At 39.6% G+C, this 21,895-nt stretch overlaps 1 protein-coding gene across 11 annotated transcripts in view; it reads left to right on the top strand.

The window, feature by feature from the left end:
- The window catches only part of HECW2 (HECT, C2 and WW domain containing E3 ubiquitin protein ligase 2), a 417,065-nt gene that overhangs the window by 318,717 nt on the left and 76,453 nt on the right, over window positions 1-21,895 (top strand). For 10 of the 11 annotated variants that reach the window (XM_073807454.1, XM_033859936.2, XM_073807453.1 and 7 more), the window contains 3 exons: window positions 4,271-4,405; window positions 7,721-7,823; window positions 9,753-9,849. In XM_073807454.1, the coding sequence (XP_073663555.1) occupies window positions 4,271-4,405; window positions 7,721-7,823; window positions 9,753-9,849 (335 nt within the window). The remainder of the gene's footprint in view (window positions 1-4,270; window positions 4,406-7,720; window positions 7,824-9,752; window positions 9,850-21,895) is intronic. The other variant, XM_073807452.1, reaches the window with a different exon arrangement.

Raw genomic sequence — 21,895 nt, forward strand, 5'->3', positions numbered from 1 at the left:
AAATTTTTTTAAAAAAGGAATAGGTCAACTTCATTACTGGCTTGAACTAGTTAGGACATCCTATGGGAAAGTGATCCACTTTTGTGACATAATCGATTTGTGCATCACAAATAGAAATGTCAAGCCTAAAATTTGCACTGTATTTTTTCTATGCTTTGATCTTTGTTTTAAAGTAGAATACATCTTCCACAACTCAGTTGTGACCTCAGTCATCTCCTTTACTTGGATATAGCAAAGCACCAAGGAAGCCTGTCCAGGGTCACACAGGGAGCGGAGCAGAGCCAAAGCACATGCCAAGGAATTGCCTCTTCGTGCTGCCCTCGGCTAGTGCTAGTGTGCTAGCTGCGTGGTTTCGATAGTGGTCTTAATTGAGACTTTTCCCCCAAGTACTTGGCAGACATAAAAAGCACATGTAAACAGTATACACATTCCATTTACTCTGAAACTGAGCTCCTTGTGGAATACAAATTAGCACCTATGCTCCAGCCACAGCCCACCCTCCAGCAGGGGAGCCGTACAGATTGTGCAGAGGACGTACAGTTTGCTGTCCAGCATCAGTAGCAACCTTTTCAGCACTGAGACAGTGGTGAGGCCCAGCACTCTGAGTGACAGTTATTGTCGGCCTAATTCAATAAATACTTAAATACTTTTCTAAAATCAAGTACTGTGTGAGGGGAGTGGGAAGAACATCAAAAGGAAAAATAGGAGGCAGAAAGAATGGAAGAAAAAGAGGAGAACTATGAAAAGGAGAGGGAGGGGAAAGAGGCACTGCTCACTGGGCGTTGAAGTCAGAAAGATGGATTCAAATCTCAGCTTTATACTTTCCCAACTCTGCATTTCACTTAAATCTCGGACTGTTACCCAACTGTATTAAAGGTGAACAATAATGAGAAATCATTATTTATGAAATAATGAAAATCCGTATTCATAATGGTGGTGGCCAGCTTATGCGTTCTTCTTTGCTGACTTCAGTGCATCAGTTAGGATTTGGTTTGGCTGCATTGTGACAGGGACCTATACAAAGTTTACAAGATTTTATTCTGTCACATAAAGACGTTCAGAGACAGGCAGTCTAGGGCCCTTAAGGTGGTTTCTTAAGTTGTAAGAGCCTTGGCTCCTTACGGCTTTTTATTCAGCCATCCCTCATCTTCAGGGTTCGTTGTGGCTGCTGGGGTTCGGCAATTACATCTTTGTTTCAGGGAGCAGAATGGATGAAGTACAGAAGGAGGGCTTTACCTTGTAAAAATCTCCTTGGAAAGGAGTTTTCCAGAAGTATCATGTGACCCTCTGTTTACATCTCATTGACCAGAACTTAATCTAGGCCATACGTACCTACAAGGAGCCTGGGAAGTGTGGGTTCACCCCTTTTTTTTTTTTTTTTTGAGCTTTGTTTATGGGCTGCAGGGAGAACCACTGTAATCCTTAGAAAAATGTCTCGGAAGTTAATACTGTTATTATTAGTAATAATAATATTAACTCACATTTAAGGGGTCTCAGGTACTATGTTCAGAAATTTATATGAACCATCTCATTTTATCTTCCTTTGATGTAGGCGTTATTATACCTATTTAAGAGAAAAGAAATTGTAGTTTGAAAAAGTTAAGTAGTTTGCCCATTGTTATGTCAGTAGTAAGTGGTGGAGCTAGAGCTCAGACCCAGGCTTGTCTTTTTCTAGATCCCAAGCATTTAATCACTACTTTGTCTCGGACTTCTCAAGTTTTAACTTGATAGTTTATCCATGTCCACATGAGGTGTTTTAAAACCTTTTATCCTATTTGTGTGGTATTATAGTCTTCAGCTCTCCACACTTTTCACCCAACACACACACACACACACACACACACACACACACACACACACACACACACTTCTCTCATGTATTTTTCTCAAATCTTTCAGTATTTCTATGCTTACGTAAAAGAATGCGACTTTTAATACTTGGTTAGTTCATTGTCAGTTGTCTTCCTGTATTTTGGTCAGGAGTCTGCTGTTCGAGTTTTTGGCAGTTTATTTACTGAGCACTCTCTTTCTCCCAGATGCAGCCCTAAAAGCTATTAGGGAGAACAGGGTGAGTAAGAAAGAGTCCCTACCCTGAAGGCATTTACAGTATAATTTTTTATAGAATGGATTTTAGAGAAGCCTCTTAACGTCAAATTATACTATGACACTCCATGTAAATCACAACTGACCTAGATGTACACACCCATTTGTCCTTATAATTACAAGTGATTCATCATTACCTCTAAATGACCACCTGTTCCTTCAAAACATTCCTAAGACATTAGGTAAATAGGCAATTCTATTTTCATACTCTTTGTATTTTCCCCTTAAACGACATGGCTAATATTATTGTTGTAGTAATAAGAGCTTAATCTTAATATACATAAAGAGAATATTAAATTGACTATAATACCTATTATGTTGAAATGTATATTAAAAAAATGAACTTCTATTTTATGACATTTTAAATAGTGGCAGAAATAATATACATACATGTGTATTAGAAGCTCAAATCAAACGGGGACTAGTGTCACATTTGAGACCAGAGCCTGACAATATAAGCCTGTGTAGGGTTTATTGTTGGTGTACATTTTTACAAGATCAGAGAAGAAAGATATTCCACCTGATAGGTTATGGAAAAGGGAGCATTACCCAGGGATGTGAGGTTGGTGACTCCGTCCTACAAGACTTCCATTTAATCCAGTCTTTGTACCTGGAAATCGGATATCGAGAGAAGGGACAGACAAGGATTCTTGTTCTGGCCATTTCTCTGCTTTGTTTCTAGTGCACATTCTGCTTAAAGTTATTTTTTTTTAAAGAAGTCATTTTTCCCCCTATTTGGGAGCTACTTACAAATTATTTTGCTCTGTTTCCTGATTATCTACAGAAACATTTTGTTTCATAATGGAAAGGAGAATTTTTAATCAGCATAAATATACCATCTGCCCCTGAGATTTGCCTAGATTCATTCATTCCTAGTCTTTAAGGTACTTTGTTAACAGAGCTCCATCAGTTCTTTTTTGCTTAGGTTATTTGGCATATATCATGTCTCCTGACATTTATCAGTAATGAGTCTCCAGGCTCTCCTAATAGTCCTTTTTATCTTGACCTAATTAACTTTATCTGATCATGGAAAACTTATATTTTCTAATTATCCTTGAGATAATGGGCTTCATTATTACCTTGAATGAATTTTACATTGCAAACTTAACACCATTTTGTTCCTAATGATAATGAAAAATTGCACTTACATCGAGTTTTAAAATTAAACAAACAGAATTTTTAAAGGCCTTTCTACATTACATGCAATCCTTACTGCAAAACTGAGGGAAATGGTTTATGCTCATTCATGGTTTCATGTCACGAAGGATTCTGCAGTAAACATGACAGACCTGGTTTCCTCCTTCCTATCACTTTATGGTGGAGAAATGTTTATTATGAATGAAGGAGGCGTGTTTTTATAAGAAATTTATAGCCCAGAGAACTTAAGTGTCTTGCCCTGAGTCATTGTATGTGATAGAATTTATCTGGGTGTGTGATCAATGACCAAACTGGAAAGAAAGTAAGAAGGAGATGGTAAAGAGTCTTGGAAAACTGACCAAAGGGTTGGAATGTTTTTTCTGTAGATAACAGGTAGCCATTAGAGGCTTTGGATTGGAGTGGAAATGTAGTCAAAGCTTTTAGAAAAAAAAAATTCTGATAGTGAGGTGCCATTCAGTGAATAAGGTTGTAGAGACGTGGAACAGCTGAGAAACTATTAATAATTACACGTTTAAGAGAAAACCCTGAAATGATGGAATGAATGATAGGCTGGGATGGGACAAATAGAGGAGACACTCTAATGAGAAAATGGGGGAGGACTTGGTAGCTGATTACATAGAAGGAAAAGAGAAGCCAATGATGTTTGAAAGAAAAACTTGGTAATAACCGGTAGCAGTAAGAGCAAAGAGCATCAGTTAAGAGAGAAGCCCAAATGTCCATTCAGGGGGCTTCTTTCTGAGATCCTATCTTTGATGACTGTATTTCCTAAAGCCAGGAACAATGTTCCTTCCTGCTGTCTTCATTCTGCATCCAATCTAAGCGTGGCTTCCTCTCTTCTGGTCTGTCCTGAGGGAAGAAGGAGAAATTCTCCCGAAGATTTGAAATTACGAGAAAACGGAGCGAAGGTTTTCACTCCAAAGTGGGTCTTTCCCTGCATGTGTGAAATGATAGGACCACTAGACAGGTGTGTGCCATGTACGGAGTGTTGACTGAGTGGGTTGCTTCCTAGGCATTTTTTGTCGACCACAACTCGCGTACCACCACCTTCATCGATCCCCGGCTCCCGCTTCAGAGCAGCAGACCCACGAGCGCGCTGGTGCATCGACAGCACCTGACCAGGCAGCGCAGCCACAGCGCAGGCGAGGTGAGTCCTGAGCCTTAGCGACCGACCTGTTGGCTGATAGAAGCACGGGATGTGGGGTTTATGGAATCATGCTGGCTCTTTCTTATTGTTTTGTTTTTCTAGTTTGATTTAGAGACTGTCATTTGGAGGCTGAAAGTGTTGGAATGTTAACGGGGTTTCTCTGGAAACTCAAAGAGCCTAAATTACAGGTTTAAAAAGTAGGACATGTGAGGAAAGGTTGAAGAAATTAGAGATTTAGAAAAAAAAAAAATTCAGTGGATGGTGAGGGAATTCATAATGCAATACAGTGTTCAAGAGAGGATGATGATGAGCCCTTTTGCATACCTAAGAGCAGCTTCATAGGAAGGAAGGAATGTAACTTTTTTAGGGGATTAAAATTAGGTTAAAGATAGGGAAGTTTCTTAAGTGAGGATTGCTGGATTAGATTAAGATCTTCGGCCAATGCTATGGGGTTGTGGCATCCTCACTAATATTCTTTAAAGTTAGGATATGTATGAGGGTTGATTTATGTACTCTTAAGTGCTCAGAGAAAATGGGTAGCATTAAGAATTACTAAAAGCTCTACCGTACTCTATTATACTTTGCTAGTTTGCAGTGTCCCATGGTAACCACATGAGGGCTCTCTAATAATCTAACCAGAAAAAAAAAAAGAAAGAAAAAGAAAAAAGAGAAAAGAAATAATCTCTTCCTGTTTCCCTTTTTCTGTAGCAGGTTAAATAAATAAAACAGGAATGTTTTAGGTCACATATTTTCTCCTTAATAAAGACTTATGCTTTGAATGTCATATATTATCACTTGATATATACATTGTTTCTAAAAATTCCCTTAGACAAGAAGAATTAAGATTCTTTTCCTGCATGCCATTTCCACGTTCCATCTATGTGCATATCATATTTTCAGTATTATATTGTATGTCAAATATTTTTGTAGCTTCTATTATAAGAAAAGATTATGAATGTAATAAATAACTGGATTTGATTCATCAAAATTCCACTCTTGGAATTTCCCCTCATGATTTACATACTGGCTCTAATGATTATGTGTGTTTGCTGGTTGTAAGTGAAGACATAGAAGAGTACACACGAGAAGCTCACATAAAAATGTTATATAAATCTATTGCAGGATGAGGTATGCACAAAAATATTCATGTTTTATGAGTAGCTAATAAATCTCTACCTGGCTGTCATATAAAACATTAGTGGTGAACTGGATGATGCTAATAGCATTCATCTAAAAAGCAGAACAGACCTCTCACCTTTGGACCTTGTGCGTGATATGTAGCATATCAGGGCCCTGCCTCGTTTTATCACACAACCAGTGCACTTTAGATGCTTGCCTTATTTGACGTCACAATATGACGCTGGCTGTTCAGTCTGATCAGGACTACGTGCATGGGATTAGTAGCTATACTTATATTTTCTTTCAACTCCTCTGCCTCAGAACTTGAATTAGTTTCATGGTCTAGCAGTAGGGATACTAAGGTACACATTAAAATTTGAATGAGAACTTCTCTTCTTATTGACGGAAGCTGAGCAGTGGAACAGAGACGACCCCATAAAGACTCAGCATTCAGTCTCGGCGTTGTTAAACCCTTGAGGGGAATGTGCTTTCTGGCCCAGCTGTCGGAAGCACGCACATCCTGCAGTAATACAGACGTTTATCACAGCTTGCCCACTGATAATGGTCTGGTTTGATGTCTGGTTTGAAGAAGCAGGGTGTCAAGGAGAAGACCTTTGGCTGTTCTGGGAAATGATGACACAAGGCAACTTACTGACAGGAGGGAAAGTATACGTTGGTAGATTGAAATGATAAGTTTGGTGACTGACAAGGTATAGTTAATGATTGAATCTCTCCCAAGAGGGGCTGACTTCATTTCTCAGAGCCAATAACTCAAGAGAAGCAGAGTGGGAAATTTCTGGTTACATTCACAAGTCTTCCCAGCCATTCTCTTAGACTTATTTAGCAAATATTCCAGGTAGTAGAAATTTTGGTATCTCTTCCATCCAACAAGTGAATACTTACTAAACACCTGTAGTGTAGAAACGTGGTTGGTGTGAGGGATACAAGTAAATAATGTATGTTCCTGTGTTCTTATTAAGGAGAGAATATATAAAAGTAACCATAATCCAGATGTATAACAATACAAGCAAAAAATGCTTTATAGACTGTTAATAATGGCAGCTGCTTTAGAAATGTACCCCGAGTGCTGTGGGTGCTCAGAGAAGGTGACATTTCATGTCAGCTTGAAGGGAAGGGAAGGCTTCATCGAGGAGGGGCTGTTTGAACTACACATTGAAGAATGAGTGAGAATATTCTTGAAGGATAAACAAGCAGTCAAGTGTGGGGACGATATTTCCAGCTTTAGGGCCTTTAGAAAAACCCTCACTGAACACCTAACGGATGCAGTATGATAAAATGGTTGTGAGGGTTTGAATGGGTGGGAGTAGAAACTGTATTTTAAAAGTACCAATTTATAAATCCAGGAGGTTGTTTTGCCTTTTGTTCTCTTACTCTCTTGTTCAACTGTTCTACTGTTGTCTTAAAAGACTTCTGTAGTACAGGGGAAAAATGCTAAAACAGAAGCTAAAGCAGTGTTAGAGTTTTCTGGTAAGATTATTAATGGGCGTTTTTATTTATCTCCTTGTATGTATGAGTTTCTAAGCCTATAATCAGTATGTAACTAATTCAGGTTGGGGCAACCCTATTTAGCTCCTCCACACCTGCTGTGATTAGCTTGCTGGTGTGGGAGGTTCAAACCAGAAAAAGCTGTTGTACTGGGTGCTCTAATAGGCATGTAAAATTGCTTCTGAGGAGATAATATCCAACTCGGAAACCCACATGAAGACTGCTGCTCTTCAACCCCTCCTCTGCTGAGGCAGGGAATTCCCTGACCTGCCTTGGCCAAAAGAAGGTATATCCTGCACTGCCCGATGAATTTTTTACCACCAAAGTGTTCTCTCTGATTGTACTTTTGCAGGTTTGTGTTTTGTCAGGTAGAAGTTATTCCTGAGGAACAGGTATTCAGCATCTACATCCCCAAGAGGTGTAGGCATTTTGAGCTACTCCTGTACCACTTGGTCAACAGTTGCTGCCCTGGCCCCTCTCAGGGACGTTATACCCCAACCCATCCCCTCAATTCAGCAACTGAAGCAGAGCTTTTGAGAGTCCTGTGTCAGCTCTTCAGCTAGCCTCTGTTCTGATCAGTTGGTACTTAACAATGCTCATTGTCAAGTGTTCTGAACAACTTGCCTTGGGGTACTGATGTAAAGTATTCTAGGATTTGGTGCAGAACAAAAACACTGCTTGTGTTTGCAGGTAGGAGAAGATTCTCGACATGCAGGACCACCAGTTCTTCCCAGGCCATCAAGTACGTTCAATACAGTTAGTAGGCCACAGTACCAGGACATGGTTCCAGTGGGTATGTCATCTCTTTCCCAAAGTCTTTATCTTTGCTTTTCATGTCAGTGTGTACCATGCATTCTCTGCTGATACACTTCCCTATTGTCAGCCTGCTACATTTGCCCTGTACTGAAAAACTGCTGCATTATCCCTAAGAAATCGATTTGAGTCTCAAAACACTTATGTCTTGTAAAATCCTATAGGGTGAGAATTTTTTCTACTACTCTACCTTACCTGAGTAGAACTATTATATTAGATTGTTGAAGTTAAGGAAAAATAAGTTCTTAAGGCCGCTGTATTGTGTGGTCATTTTAAATTAGGCATTTGGACAAGCATTTATTTAGTATATATCTTAATGCTTGAGACAGAGTTTAAAAGGTGTGTGAGCCCACAAAGTAAGAAAGCAATGATGGCACATTCTTAAGGGGTTTTGTAGCAAATGCAAGACAGCAAAAGTCTCCAAAATTGTAAAATAAAAATAAATGAATGTAGGCAAATTGGCCTAAAGAACAACTTGAGTTGTTACTAAAATGATGAGGTTGAAGTAGATCAGTTTTCAAACCTAGAGCCCCTAAGGCAGGTGGAGTGGACAGACTGGCAGGAGGCCAGATGGGCTCCCTGTTCCATCTTAAATTTGAGCAACTCTCCATTTGTCTGGTTTTGCTTTAAAATTTTTACTTTTTTAAGAAAGACTTTACCATGAAATATAATGCAGTGCCCATGTCCTAAAAGGTTCGACAGTCACTGCATAAGAAGAAACCTTGGGTAGAAATTGAACAGTCTATGTTTTATTATGCTGTTACTCATATGATACTAAATGCTGCACATAGAATTTTAAAGTACTATAAAATTGTTTAAAAAGTTATCTAGTCTCTGATCTTAGATAGAATGTAAAAACTGCTGACAAAACCTCAATTATAAAAATGTTTTTATTATATGTGGTGAAATGTGCAGTTAGGGACACTTTGAGTTTGACAATGGGATTCCATGTTAGCAGATAGTATTTTTTTTTATTTTATTTACATTTTACTAAAATTAGCATGATGCAGCTAAAATTTGAAGTGGCAAATGTCTAGAGAATTATACTTCTTTTGAGTGATATTTTGTTAAAGTAAGGCATGTTTCTTGATCATATTTATGAGCACAAGAGTATTGACTGAACTAGGATCTCTGATGTTTGAGAATTCAGACACTCAGTTCTGTAATTTAAATATATCTCTATTTCTGATTATAAATAAATGGAATCAAGATGAATTATCTTAAGTAAGCAAATTACTTTCTTGACAAAAGAGTATTAACAGAGCCTTTAGTAAACGTTCATTAAATTTAAAGTTTCTGTAAACATTAGCCAGCCTTGACTAAGATATAGATTTTCCTTTTAAAATATTATGTACATAATTGATGATGCTGGTCGTATTGTAGCTGTTGGTGTAGTTGGTTTGGTAAAGAGCTACCGTGTGGCTTAATGGCATTTATTTCCACGTAGAATTTGGGAATGGTTTGCCTCTGCATATTGGTAGTTGCTGCTGGCAACTACGGTATTTTAGCAACTCTTGCTCTACCTCTTCACCTCTGTAGGTGGCTGACATTTAATCAGAAGATGGTTTTCCATTTTTAACAATTGCTTATAAGGTTGATTTTCGTAAGCAGTAGCATAAAACAATCAGTATCTAGAATCTTGTTGGTGATCTCATCTTGCAATTTGATAATAAATATGGCTCATCAGATGAGTTTAATGAGTGCTTAAGTCAGTCATACCTAACAGATCTAAGTCCAATACTCATATAACAGGATAGACACAAATTGGAATTTAAGCATCTACAGTGGCGCTAAACTATGACTTTGAATACAAGGAATATTAACCAGAAAAACAAAACTTAAAAAGTCTGGATTTATGTGCATAAAATAACAGATTTTAAAATATTGTTACATATGTATGTTTTTTCAGCTTACAATGACAAGATTGTTGCATTTCTGCGCCAGCCCAACATCTTTGAAATTCTACAGGAGCGTCAACCTGATCTTACCAGGAATCACTCACTCAGGTAACCATAATATTGGTATTTAATTCAGGTTGCATAAGCCCCAACCATTAAATCTTCAGTAACACTGATAATTGTCTTGGAAATTCACTCTTGCTTTGTGGCATTCTGAACAAAGGCATCTTGTACACAGATACCTCGTTATTAATATCAGGTCAATGTAGTCCTGGCTTTTCTCTGTTAAGTATGAGGACTGAATGAAACTGACTAAAGAACCTGGAACCAACTTTAAAGAAGAAATATGAAAATTTCACAGCCAAGAATGCATCCTAGATGTGCAGATTATAACAAAAATAATAAGACACTGCCTATTAGAATGTAACTTGAGTAAACAAAAGTAACATAGAGTTTATTGAATTGAGATTTATAAAATCCTAGACTTGGTATTCACAATTTTCCATAATAAAAACACAGTGGAACCCAAGGAAGAAATCTGATCCTCTCCAGAGCCTAGCATTCCCCTGCAGGAACCCTTTCTTCTAAACAACTCTTCAGTGCATCACACTTTAAGCCCAGTTTTCCTTTCCTGAATACATGCTGTTCCTTTTCCTTGGCAACTCTTCTCTTCTTCTATGTTTGGCAAGATTTTTCTTTTTAAATTCAATGTAAGACGCCCCTCCTTGAAGCCTTTCGGCCCCACTGTGGACTCTCAGGCTCATGATCTAGTGTAGTATTTCTCAACTTTGGTGTGCTAGGCATCAGAGAGGTGGAGATGGAAAGACATGGGAGTTTCTGCTGAAAATCCTGCATAACTCAAAGCCCATTTGGTCACATGCCACGTTAACTGACAGGAATACGTTTGCCCAATGGTGCCATCCTGCCCCATGGCAGTGATTCTCAAATATTGCTCCACTAAGTTGCGTCAGGCTGTTTTTATCAGCATTACTGGGGAGTTTTATAAGGTACAGAATGCCAGGTCTTGCTTCCCCCAACTCCTCTCCCTTCTCTGAATTTATACCCTCTGTCCTCCCATGCCCTGCCCAGAAATTTAATTCAGGAGGTCTGGGGTAGAGCTCAAGCATTTAATTTCTTAAAAACTCACTGTAGCTGGTTCAGGGTCTCTTCCCTCCGCCGTCACTGAACTGCCCCGGAGACCGAGGGGAGGGCGGCCTCACTGAGACTGCCGGCTCTGGAGGGGCCCCACCAGGCGAAGCCGCGACAGTCCTTGGGACTGCGGGCCAGTTGTTTCAACAAGTAACTTAAAAACAAAATGGAAAAACAAGGAGGTTTGTGCCTGAGATCATGTTGATGTGAAGCCAGGGATGGCCACCTTGTGCCAGTGAGTACAACTTGGAGGAGCTTCAAGATGGCAGAAGAGTAAGAGGCGGAGATCACCTTCCTCCCCAAAGATACACCAGAAATACATCTACACGTGGAACAACTCCTACAGAACACCTACTGAACGCTGGCAGAAGACCTCAGACCTCCCAAAAGGCAAGAAACTCCCCACGTACCTGGGTAGGGCAAAAGGAAAAAAAAAAACAGAGACAAAAGAATAGGGACGGGACCTGCACTAGTGGGAGGGAGCTGTGAAGGAGGAAAGGTTTCCACACACTAGAAAGGCCCTTCGCGGGCGGAGACTGCGGGTGGCGGAAGGGGGAAGCTTCGCAGCCACGGAGGAGAGCGCAGCAACAGGGGTGCAGAGGTCAAACTGGAGAGATTCCCGCACAGAGGATCGGTGGTCGGCACTCACCAGCCTGAGAGGCTTGTCTGCTCACCTGCCGGGGCCGATGGGGCCTGGGAGCTGAGTCTCGGGCTTTGGTCGGAGTACCGGGAGAGGACTGGGGTTGGCAGCGTGAACACAGCCTGCAGGGAGTTATTGCGCCATGGCTAGCCGGGAGGGAGTCCGGGAAAAAGGCTGGACCTGCAGAAGAGGCAAGAGACTTTTTCTTGCCTCTTTGTTTCCTTGTGCATGAGGAGAGGGGATTCAGAGCTCTGCTTAAAGGAGCTCCAGAGACTGGCGTGAGCCGCGGCTATCAGCATGGACCCCAGAGACGGGCATGAGACACTAAGGCCGCTGCTGCTGCCACCAAGAAGCCTGTGTGTGAGCACAGGTCACTATCCACACCTCCCCTCCCAGAAGCCTGTGCAGCCCGCCACTGCCAGGGTCGCGTGATCCAGGAACAACTTCCCCGGGAAAACGCACGGTGCGCCTCAGGCTGGTGCAATGTCACGGCGGCCTCTGCTGCCGCAGGCTCACCCCACACTCCGTACCCCTCCCTCCCCCCGGCCTGAGTGAGCCAGAGCTCCCAAATCAGCTGCTCCTTTAACCCCGTCCTGTCTGAGCGAAGAACAGATGCCCTCAGGCGACCTACACGCAGAGGCGGGGCCAAATCCAAAGCTGAAGCCCAGGAGCTGAGCGAACAAAGAAGAGAAAGGGAAATCTCTCCCAGCAGCCTCAGGAGCCACGGATTAAATCTCCACAATTAACGTGATGAACCCTGCATCTGTGGAATACCTGAATAGAAAAGGAATCATCCCAAATTGAGGAGGTGGAATTTGGGAGCAACGTTATATATATATTTTTTTCCCTTTTTCTCTCTTTGTGAGTGTGTATGTGTATGCTTCTGTGTGTGATTTTGTCTGTATAGCTTTGCTTTTACCATTTGTCCTACGGTTCTGTCTGTCGGGTTTTTTTATTATTATTACTGAAAAAAAATTTTTTTCTTAGTAATTATTTTTTATTTTACTAACTATATTTTATTTTATTTTACTTTATTTTTATTTTATTTATTTATTTATTTTTTGGCGGTACGCAGGCCTCTCACTGTTGTGGCCTCTCCTGTTGCAGAGCACAGGCTCCGGACGCACAGACTCAGCGGCCATGGCTCATGGGCCCAGCCGCTCCGCGGCATGTGGGACCTTCCCGGACCGGGGCACGAACCCGTGTCCCCTGCATCGGCAGGTGGACTCTCAACCACTGCGCCACCAGGGAAGCCCTATTTTATTTTATTTTATTTTATTTTATCTTCTTCCTTCCTTCTTTCTTTTTTTTCTCCCTTTTATTCTGAGCCGTGTGGAGGATAGGCTCTTGGTGCTCCAGCCAGGCATCAACTGTGCCACTGAGGTGGGAGAGCCAAGTTCAGGACACTGGTCCACAAGAGACCTCCCAGCTCCACGTAATATCAAACAGCAAAAGTCTCCCAGAGATCTCCATCTCAACACCAGCACCCAGCTTCACTCAAGGACCAGCAAGCTACAGTGATGGACATCCTATGCCAAACAACTAGCAAGACAGAAACACAACCCCATCCATTAGCACAGAGGCTGCCTAAAATCATAATAAGGCCACAGACACCACAAAACACACCACCAGACATGGACCTGCCCACCAGAAAGACAAGATCCAGCCTCATCCACCACAACACAGGCACTAGTCCCTTCCACCAGGAAGCCTACGTAACCCACTGAACCAACTGGGGACAGACACCAAAAACAACGGAAACTATGAACCTGTAGCCTGCGAAAAGGAGACCCCAAACACAGTAAGTTAAGCAAAATGAGAAGACAGAAAAACATAGCAGATGAAGGAGCAAGGCAAAAACCCACCAGACCTAACAAATGAAGAGGAAATAGGCAGCCTACCTGAAAAAGAATTCAGAATAATGACAGTAAAGATGATCCAAAATCGTTGAAATAGAATGGAGAAAATCACAAGAAATGTTTAACAAGGATCTAGAAGAACTAAAGAGCAAACAAACAATAATAAACAACAAAATAAATGAAAATTTCTCTAGAAGGAATCAATGGCAGAATAACTGAGGCAGAAGAACGGATAAGTGACCTGAAAGATAAAATAGTGGAAGTAATGACTGCAGAGCAGAATAAAGAAAAAAGAATGAAAAGAATTGAGGACAGTCTCAGCGACCTCTGGGACAACATTAAAGGCACCAACATTCGAGTTATAAGGGTCCCAGCAGAAGAAGAGAAAAAAAAGGGACTGAGAAAATATTTGAAGAGATTATAGTTGAAAACTTCCATAACATGGGAAAGGAAATAGTCAAGTCCAGGAAGTGCAGAGAGTCCCATACAGGATAAATCCAAGGAGAAACATGTCAAGACACATATTAATGAAAGTATCAAAAATTAAATACAAAGAAAATATTTTTAAGGCAGCAAGGGAAAAGCAACAAATAACATACAAGGGAATCCCCATAAGGTTAACAGCTGATCTTTCAGCAGAAACTCTGCAAGCCAGAAGGGTGTGGCAGGACATATTTAAAGTGATGAAAGGGTAAAACCTACAACCAAGGTTGCTCTACCCAGCAAGGATCTCATTCAGATTTACAGACAAGCAAAAGCTAAGAGAATTCAACGCCACCAAACCAGCTTTACAACAAATGCTAAAGGAACTTCTCTAGGCAGGAAACACAAGAGAAGGAAAAGACCTACAATAATAAACCCAAAACAATTAAGAAAATGGTAATAGGGACATACATATAGATAATTACCTTAAATGTAAATGGATTAAATGCTCCAACCAAAAGACATAAACTGGCTGAATGGATACAAAAACAAGATCCATATATATGCTGTCTACAAGAGATCCACTTCAGACCTAGGGACACATACAGACTGAAAGTGAGGGGATGGAAAAAGATATTCCATGCAAATGGAAATCAAAAGAAAGCTGGAGTAGCAATTCTCATATCAGACAAACTAGACTTTAAAACAAAGACTATTACAAGAGACAAAGAAGGACACTACATAATGATCAAGGGATCAAACCAAGAAGAAGATTTAACACTTGTAAATATTTATGCACCCAACATAGGAGCCCCTCAATACATAAGGCAAATACTAACAGCCATAAAATGGGAAATCGACAGGAACACATTCATAGTAGGGGACTTTAACACCCCACTTTCACCAATGGACAGATCATCCAAAATGAAAATAAATAAGGAAACACAAGCTTTAAATGATACATTAAACAAGATGGACTTAATTCATATTTATAGGACATTCCATCCCAAAACAACAGAATACACATTCTTCTCAGGTGCTCATGGAACATTCTCCAGTATAGATCATATCTTGGGTCACAATTCAAGCCTTTGTAAATTTAAGAAATTTGAAATCGAATCAAGTATCTCTTCCGACCACAAAGCTGTGAGACTAGATATGAATTACAGGAAAAAAAACCTGTAAGAAATACAAACATATGGAAGCTAAACAACACACTACTTAATGACCAAGAGGTCACTGAAGAAATCAAAGAGGAAATCAAAAAATACCTAGAAACAAATGACAATGAAAACACGACGACCCAAAACCTATGGGATGCAGCAAAAGCAGTTCTAAGAGGGAAGTCTATAGCTATACAAGCCTGCATTAAGAAACAAGAAACATCTCAAATAAACAACCTAACGTAACACATAAAGCAATTAGAGAAAGAAGAACAAAAAACCCCCAAAGTTAGCAGAAGGAAAGAAATCATAAAGATCAGATCAGAAATAAATGAAAAAGAAATGAAGGAAACGATAGCAAAGATCAATAAACCTAAAAGCTGGTGCTTTGAGAAGATAAACAAAACTGATAAACCATTAGCCAGACTTACCAAGAAAAAAAGGGAGAAGACTCAAATCAATAGAATTAGAAATGAAAAAGGAGAAGTAACAACCGACACTGCAGAAATACAAAGGATCATGAGAGATTACTACAAGCAACTATATGCCAATAAAATGGGCAACCTGGAAGAAATGGACAAATTCTTAGAAATGCACAACCTTCTGAGACTGAACCAGGAAGAAATAGAAAATATGAACAGACCAATCACAAGCACTGAAATTGAAACTGGGATTAAAAATCTTCGAACAAACAAAAGCCCAGGACCAGATGGCTTCACAGGCGAATTCTATCAAACATTTAGAGAAGAGCTAACATCTATCATTCTCAAATTCTTCCAAAATATAGCAGAGGGAGGAACACTCCCAAACTCATTCTACGAGGCCAACATCACTCTGATACCAAAACCAAACAAAGATGTCACAAAGAAAGAAAACAACAGGCCAATATCACTGATTAACATAGGTGCAAAAATCCTCAACAAAATACTAGCAAACAGAATCCAGCAGCACATTAAAAGGATCATTAATTATGATCAAGTGGGGTTTATCCCAGGAATGCAAGGATTCTTCATTATATGCAAATCAATCAACGTGATACACCATATTAACAAATTGAAGGAGAAAAACCATACGATCATCTCAATAGATGCAGAAAAAGCTTTCGACAAAATTCAACACCCGTTTATGATAAAAACCCTCCAGAAAGTAGGCATAGAGAGAACTTTCCTCAACATAATAAAGGCCATATATGGCAAACCTACAGCCAACATCGTCCTCAATGGTGAAACACTGAAACCATTTCCACTAAGATCAGGAACAAGGCAAGGTTGCCCACTCTCACCACTCTTATTCAACATAGTTTTGGAAGTTTCAGCCACAGCAATCAGAGAATAAAAAGAAATAAACGGAATCCAAATTGGAAAAGAAGTAAAGTTGTCACTGTTTACAGATGACATGATACTATACATAGAGAATCCTAAAGATGCTCCCAGAAAACTACTAGAGCTAATCAATGAATTTGGTAAAGTAGCAGGATACAAAATTAACGCACAGAAATCTCTTGCGTTCCTATACAGTAATGATGAAAAATCTGAAAGTGAAATTAAGAAAACACTCCCATTTACTATTGCAACAAAAAGAATACAATATCTAGGAATGAACCTACCTGAGGAGACAAAAGACCTGTATGCAGAAATTTATAAGACACTGATGAAAGAAATTAAAGATGATACAAATAGATGGAGAGATATACCATGTTCTTGTATTGGAGGAATCAACATTGTGAAAATGACTCTACTACCCAAAGCAATCTACAGATTCAATGCAATCCCTATCAAACTACCACTGGCTTTTTCACAGAACTGGAACAAAAAAATTTCACAGTGTGTATGGAAACACAAAAGACCCCAAATAGCCAAAGCAATCTTGAGAAAGAAAAACGGAGCTGGAGGAATCAGGCTCCTTGGCTATACTACAGACTATACTGCAAAGCTACAGTAATCAGGACAGTATGGTACTGACACAAAAACAGAAATATAGACCAATGGAACAGGATAGAAAGCCCAGAGATAAACCCACACACATATGGTCACCTTAGTTTTGATAAATGAGGCAAGAATATACAGTGAAGAAAAGACAGCCTCTTCAATAAGTGATGCTGGAAAACTGGACAGCTACATGTAAAAGATTGAAATTAGAACACTCCCTAACACCATACACAAAAATAAACTCAAAATGGATTAAAGACCTAAATGTAAGGCCAGACACCATCAAACTCTTAGAGGTAAACATAGGCAGAACACTCTATGACATAAATCACAGCAAGATCCTTTTTGACCCACCTCCTAGAGAAACGGAAATAAAAACAAAAAGAAACAAATGGGACCTAATGAAACTTCAAAGCTTTCGCACAGCAAAGGAAACCATAAACAAGATGAAAAGACAACCCTCAGAATGGCAGAAAATATTGCAAATGAAGCAACTAACAAAGGATTAATCTCTAAAACATACTAGCAACTCATGCAGCTCAATATAAAAAAAACAAACAACCCAATCCAAAAATGGGCAGAAGACTTAAATAGACATTTCTCCAAAGAAGATATACAGATTGCCAACAAACACATGAAAGAATGCTCAACATCATTAATCATTAGAGAAATGCAAATCAAAAGTACAATGAGATATCATCTCACACTGGTCAGAATGGCCATCATCAAAAAATCTAGAAACAATAAATGCTGGAGAGGGTGTGGAGAAAAGGGAACCCTCTTGCACTGTTGGTGGGAATGTAAATTGATACAGCCACTATGGAGAACAGTATGGAGGTTCGTCAAAAAACTAAACATAGAACTACCATTCCTGGGATACCCAGGAATCCCACTACTGGACATATACCCTGAGAAAACCATAATTCAAAAAGAGTCATGTACCAAAATATTCATTGCAGCTCTATTTACAATAGCCAGGACATGGAAGCAACCTAAGTGTCCATCAACAGATGAATGGATAAAGAAGATGTGGCACATATATACAACAGAATATTACTCAGCCATAAAAAGGAATGAAACTGAGTTATTTGTAGTGACGTGGATGGACCTAGAGAGTGTCATACAGAGTGAAATAAGTCAGAAGGAGAAAAACAAATACCGTATGCTAACACATATATATGGAATCTAAAAAAAAAAGAACCTAGGGGCAAGACAGGAATAAAGATGCAGACCTACTAGAGAATGGACTTGAGGACATGGGGAGGGGGAAGGGTAAGCTGGGACAAAGTGAGAGAGTGGCATGGACATATATACACTACCAAACGTAAAATAGATAGCTAGTGGGAAGCAGCGGCATAGCACAGGGAGATCAGATCGGTGCTTTGTGACCGCCTGGATGGATGGGATAGGGAGGGTGGGAGGGAGGGAGATGCAAGAGGGAAGAGATATGGGGACATATGTATATGTATAACTGATTCACTTTGTTATAAAGCAGAAACTGACACAGCATTGTAAAGCAATTATAGTCTAATAAAGATGTTAAAAAAAAATCTCACCGTGTAATTCCAGTGGCCCATCCAGGTGTCATAACCTCTGGTCTAGACACTAATTTGATCATTAATTATGTATCAAGTTGTCCCTCCTATTATTTTGGTTATGTGACTTTCGTGATTTAATTTGAGTTTTCAAGTCCTTATGCTTAATTTTCCAATTAGGTTATAAGCTCCTTGCAAGTAGGGATCTCATCCAACTCCTCATTATTTCTCCTTCCTCACTGCTGAAATATCTAGAATAGCACTTTGCATATATAGTAAATGTAGGTATATGTCGATATGAAATATGAAATGTAGGTATATGTTTATATGAAATATAATTTACCAGATATCCTTCTTATGATGTTCTTAGTCTCTCATATCTTTAAAATCATCATTACTTTCTAAAGTTTCTACAGGCTAGAAGTACACATAATTTCAAGTATGATAGTACAAACATTGCTTATACAGAACTCCTGGTTTCACAGAGTTAACATCTAACTCAGGTTTCAGTGTTTTCCCCAACTTGGTAAGCGTGCTGTTCTCAGTCAGGAAAAATTATAAAAATTATATAAGCTTTAGTTTTGTATATTTGTATATTATAGCATCTACTCAGCAACTCATGGTCCTCTAGAGAGTCTTCTGTAAAAATAACGTTGCAGAAATGAGCCCCTCAGTTTTCTAATGAGAGATCTTAGAGGTTCTGGGCTGAAAAACAAAAGAAACAAACATACAAACAAAATCCCTGCTCTTTCGCAAAGCACAAAATAAGGAGAACTCTGTTTTCTCTCTTTGTTACCAACTTCAGCCACAACCCCTCCTCCCCCCACGTCTAGTCAATATCTGTTCCTCTGAAAGAACCGTGCCGCAGCAAAAAGCAAGAAAAAGGGAACTCAAGAAGTTTTCTACTTTTGCTCTGCACCTCCACATTATTATTAATTTAACATATCTTCAGATCTCTCTCATCAGAGAAATAAGATGATATAATCTACCTGAACAAGGCATCTAACATCATTATCCTTTTTTTTTTTTTTTTTTTTTTTTTTGCAGTACTAAGGCCTCTCACTGTCGTGGCCTCTCCCGTTGCGGAGCACAGGCTCCGGACGCGCAGGCTCAGCGGCCATGGCTCACGGGCCCAGCCGCTCTGCAGCACGTGGGATCTTCCCGGACCAGGGCACGAACCCGTGTCCCCTGCATCAGCAGGGGGACTCTTAACCACTGTGCTGCCAGGGAAGCCCTAACATCATTTTTCTTTAATGACTTAAGAGATCCTTAACCAATCCTGAAGAAGAAAAAGCTGCAGGCCCCTTTGGTAGCTTCCAGTTTTATTTTTGTTTTCCTTTCTGCTTTTTAGAGTCTTAAAAGGCTCTAATCTCCTAAAGATTGTTGAAGATTTTTACTTTTTAATGACACCCGGGGTCCTCAGTTAAGTACAATCTCACGTGGTAGTCTATTGCTAAGATATTATTTGATAGGTTTTAAAATAAGTTTCCATCTTATTTCAAAACTTATTTATAAATTTCCTTTTACTCTTTCTATAGCTATAGAATTTGACCATAGAAAGCATGAGCGGTCATGACAAGTAGAAAGAAGCAGGAACTTACATCAATGAGATAATGCTGTTCCTCTTACACAGAGTGTGTGTCACAGTGTGCTTTTAGTCTGAAAACCTGTTGATAGTTTAGCATTTTGCTTATCATAACAACATAATGGGGAAGTTTGTACATCTAAAGGAACACCCTGTTTCATATAGTTAAAAACTGCATTGTAAGGAGCATTCCCACAAATGAAGGGGCGGGGAACTCGCTGGGGTTCTTCAATCTCATATTTCAGTGATACATTTGATAAGACGTTTATGCATGGAATGGAGCCACTGATTGTGTGTCAAAGCTAACTGTGGACCTATATTCATATCCCGAGCTCTGTGTACACTGTTCATCACCCGTGGTACAGCCACTTAAAGGAAATATCCCTTCTTATTTTCTCCATAACATAATGAGGAAATAAGCATCAGCCCTTGGGAGATTCAAGTAGGTACACCTCTGTGCTGTGTGATTTTCTTGTTTTGCTTGCGATTCCTTGCTATCCAGAGGATAGCAAACAGTTTGTTTAGTTTGTATCCATATACAGCTTTCTCCTCCTTGAGACCCGCCTTGTGTATCTTTTGCTGTAGAATGGCTATGGTTTTTCGTGCATTGGGATGTGGCTTTTGCTTTCAACTGCTGTTTTCAAATCACCACTTCTTCTAACTTCATCTATCAAGCAAATGTGCATGCTACCAAGTTGTCCTCTTTTTTTTTTTTTTAACCTCAGAAGAGGTTTGCTCAGAAAACTCAACATCCAGAAGTCAGTACCACCTCCATCAAATGGATCGAGTTCCGTTGGATTAGTATATCCTACTCTTGGTTCTCAGTGAAAGACAGTAATCCTACTAAAAAGCTTTATAACATTAAAATAAAATGCTCTAATATTTTATCCAAAGACAAATGTATTCATTTAAAAAACTGTATTCATTTAAAAAACAACCTTTTAAGCATATTTTACAGATGAATGTAATGTATACAAATTGAATAAACTTTTTGGTGTACAACATTGTATTATGAACAAGGAGCTAAGTACCATGAAACTGAATTGAGTTAAGAATTCCCCTTTTGTGTGACTATTGGAATCAACCAGTAAATCTACTCCCTACTAGTCCAGCTTTCCTCAGACATCAGTGATAATTATTTTGGGCTCTAGGTCAATTCCTCCTTGAGTGCTTCCTAAAAAAATTTCCTTCCCATGAGGATGTGATCTATGATACCTTTTTTTCCTCTTCTGGTTAAATTGGGCCATTTCCTATTTTATGTCACTGGTAAATCAATAACTTGGAAGTCAAGAAATTCTGAGCTACAAAAGGTAAATGAGGGGCTTCCCTGGTGGCGCAGTGGTTGAGAGTCCGCCTGCCGATGCAAGGGACACGGGTTCGTGCCCCGGTCTGGGAAGGTCCCGCATGCCGTGGAGCCACTAGGCCCATGAGCCATGGCCGCTGAGCCTGCGTGTCCGGAGCCTGTGCTCCGCAACGGGAGAGGCCACAACAGTGACAGGTCAGAGTACCGCAAAAAAAAAAAAAAAAAAAAGGTAAATGAATACGTCTCTCAGGGTTCACCAGAATAGAAGCAAACGCAGACTCTGACCTTTTATTTCTTCCCATAATCCCATTTTAAGAGCCCTAGAATTTTGTTATTGCTAAAATTATACTCTTAATTTTGTTTTCATTTTAAAAATAGTGCATCCATTGTGAAATTATCAAGCAATACAGAACTTTATGAAATAAAATGTTAAAGTTCCCAAAAGCTGGCTTTCATAAAACAAATTCCAGTGTTCAAAATTTCTAACTTATTTCTTGTCCAGTTTTCTAACAGATGAGTTTTTCTGCATTTACTATTGGGCTGGAAATATTAATCTCAGTTAACATCTG

This window comes from Tursiops truncatus, chromosome 7, assembly GCF_011762595.2.
Source record: "Tursiops truncatus isolate mTurTru1 chromosome 7, mTurTru1.mat.Y, whole genome shotgun sequence".
Taxonomy (NCBI): Eukaryota; Metazoa; Chordata; class Mammalia; order Artiodactyla; family Delphinidae; genus Tursiops; species Tursiops truncatus.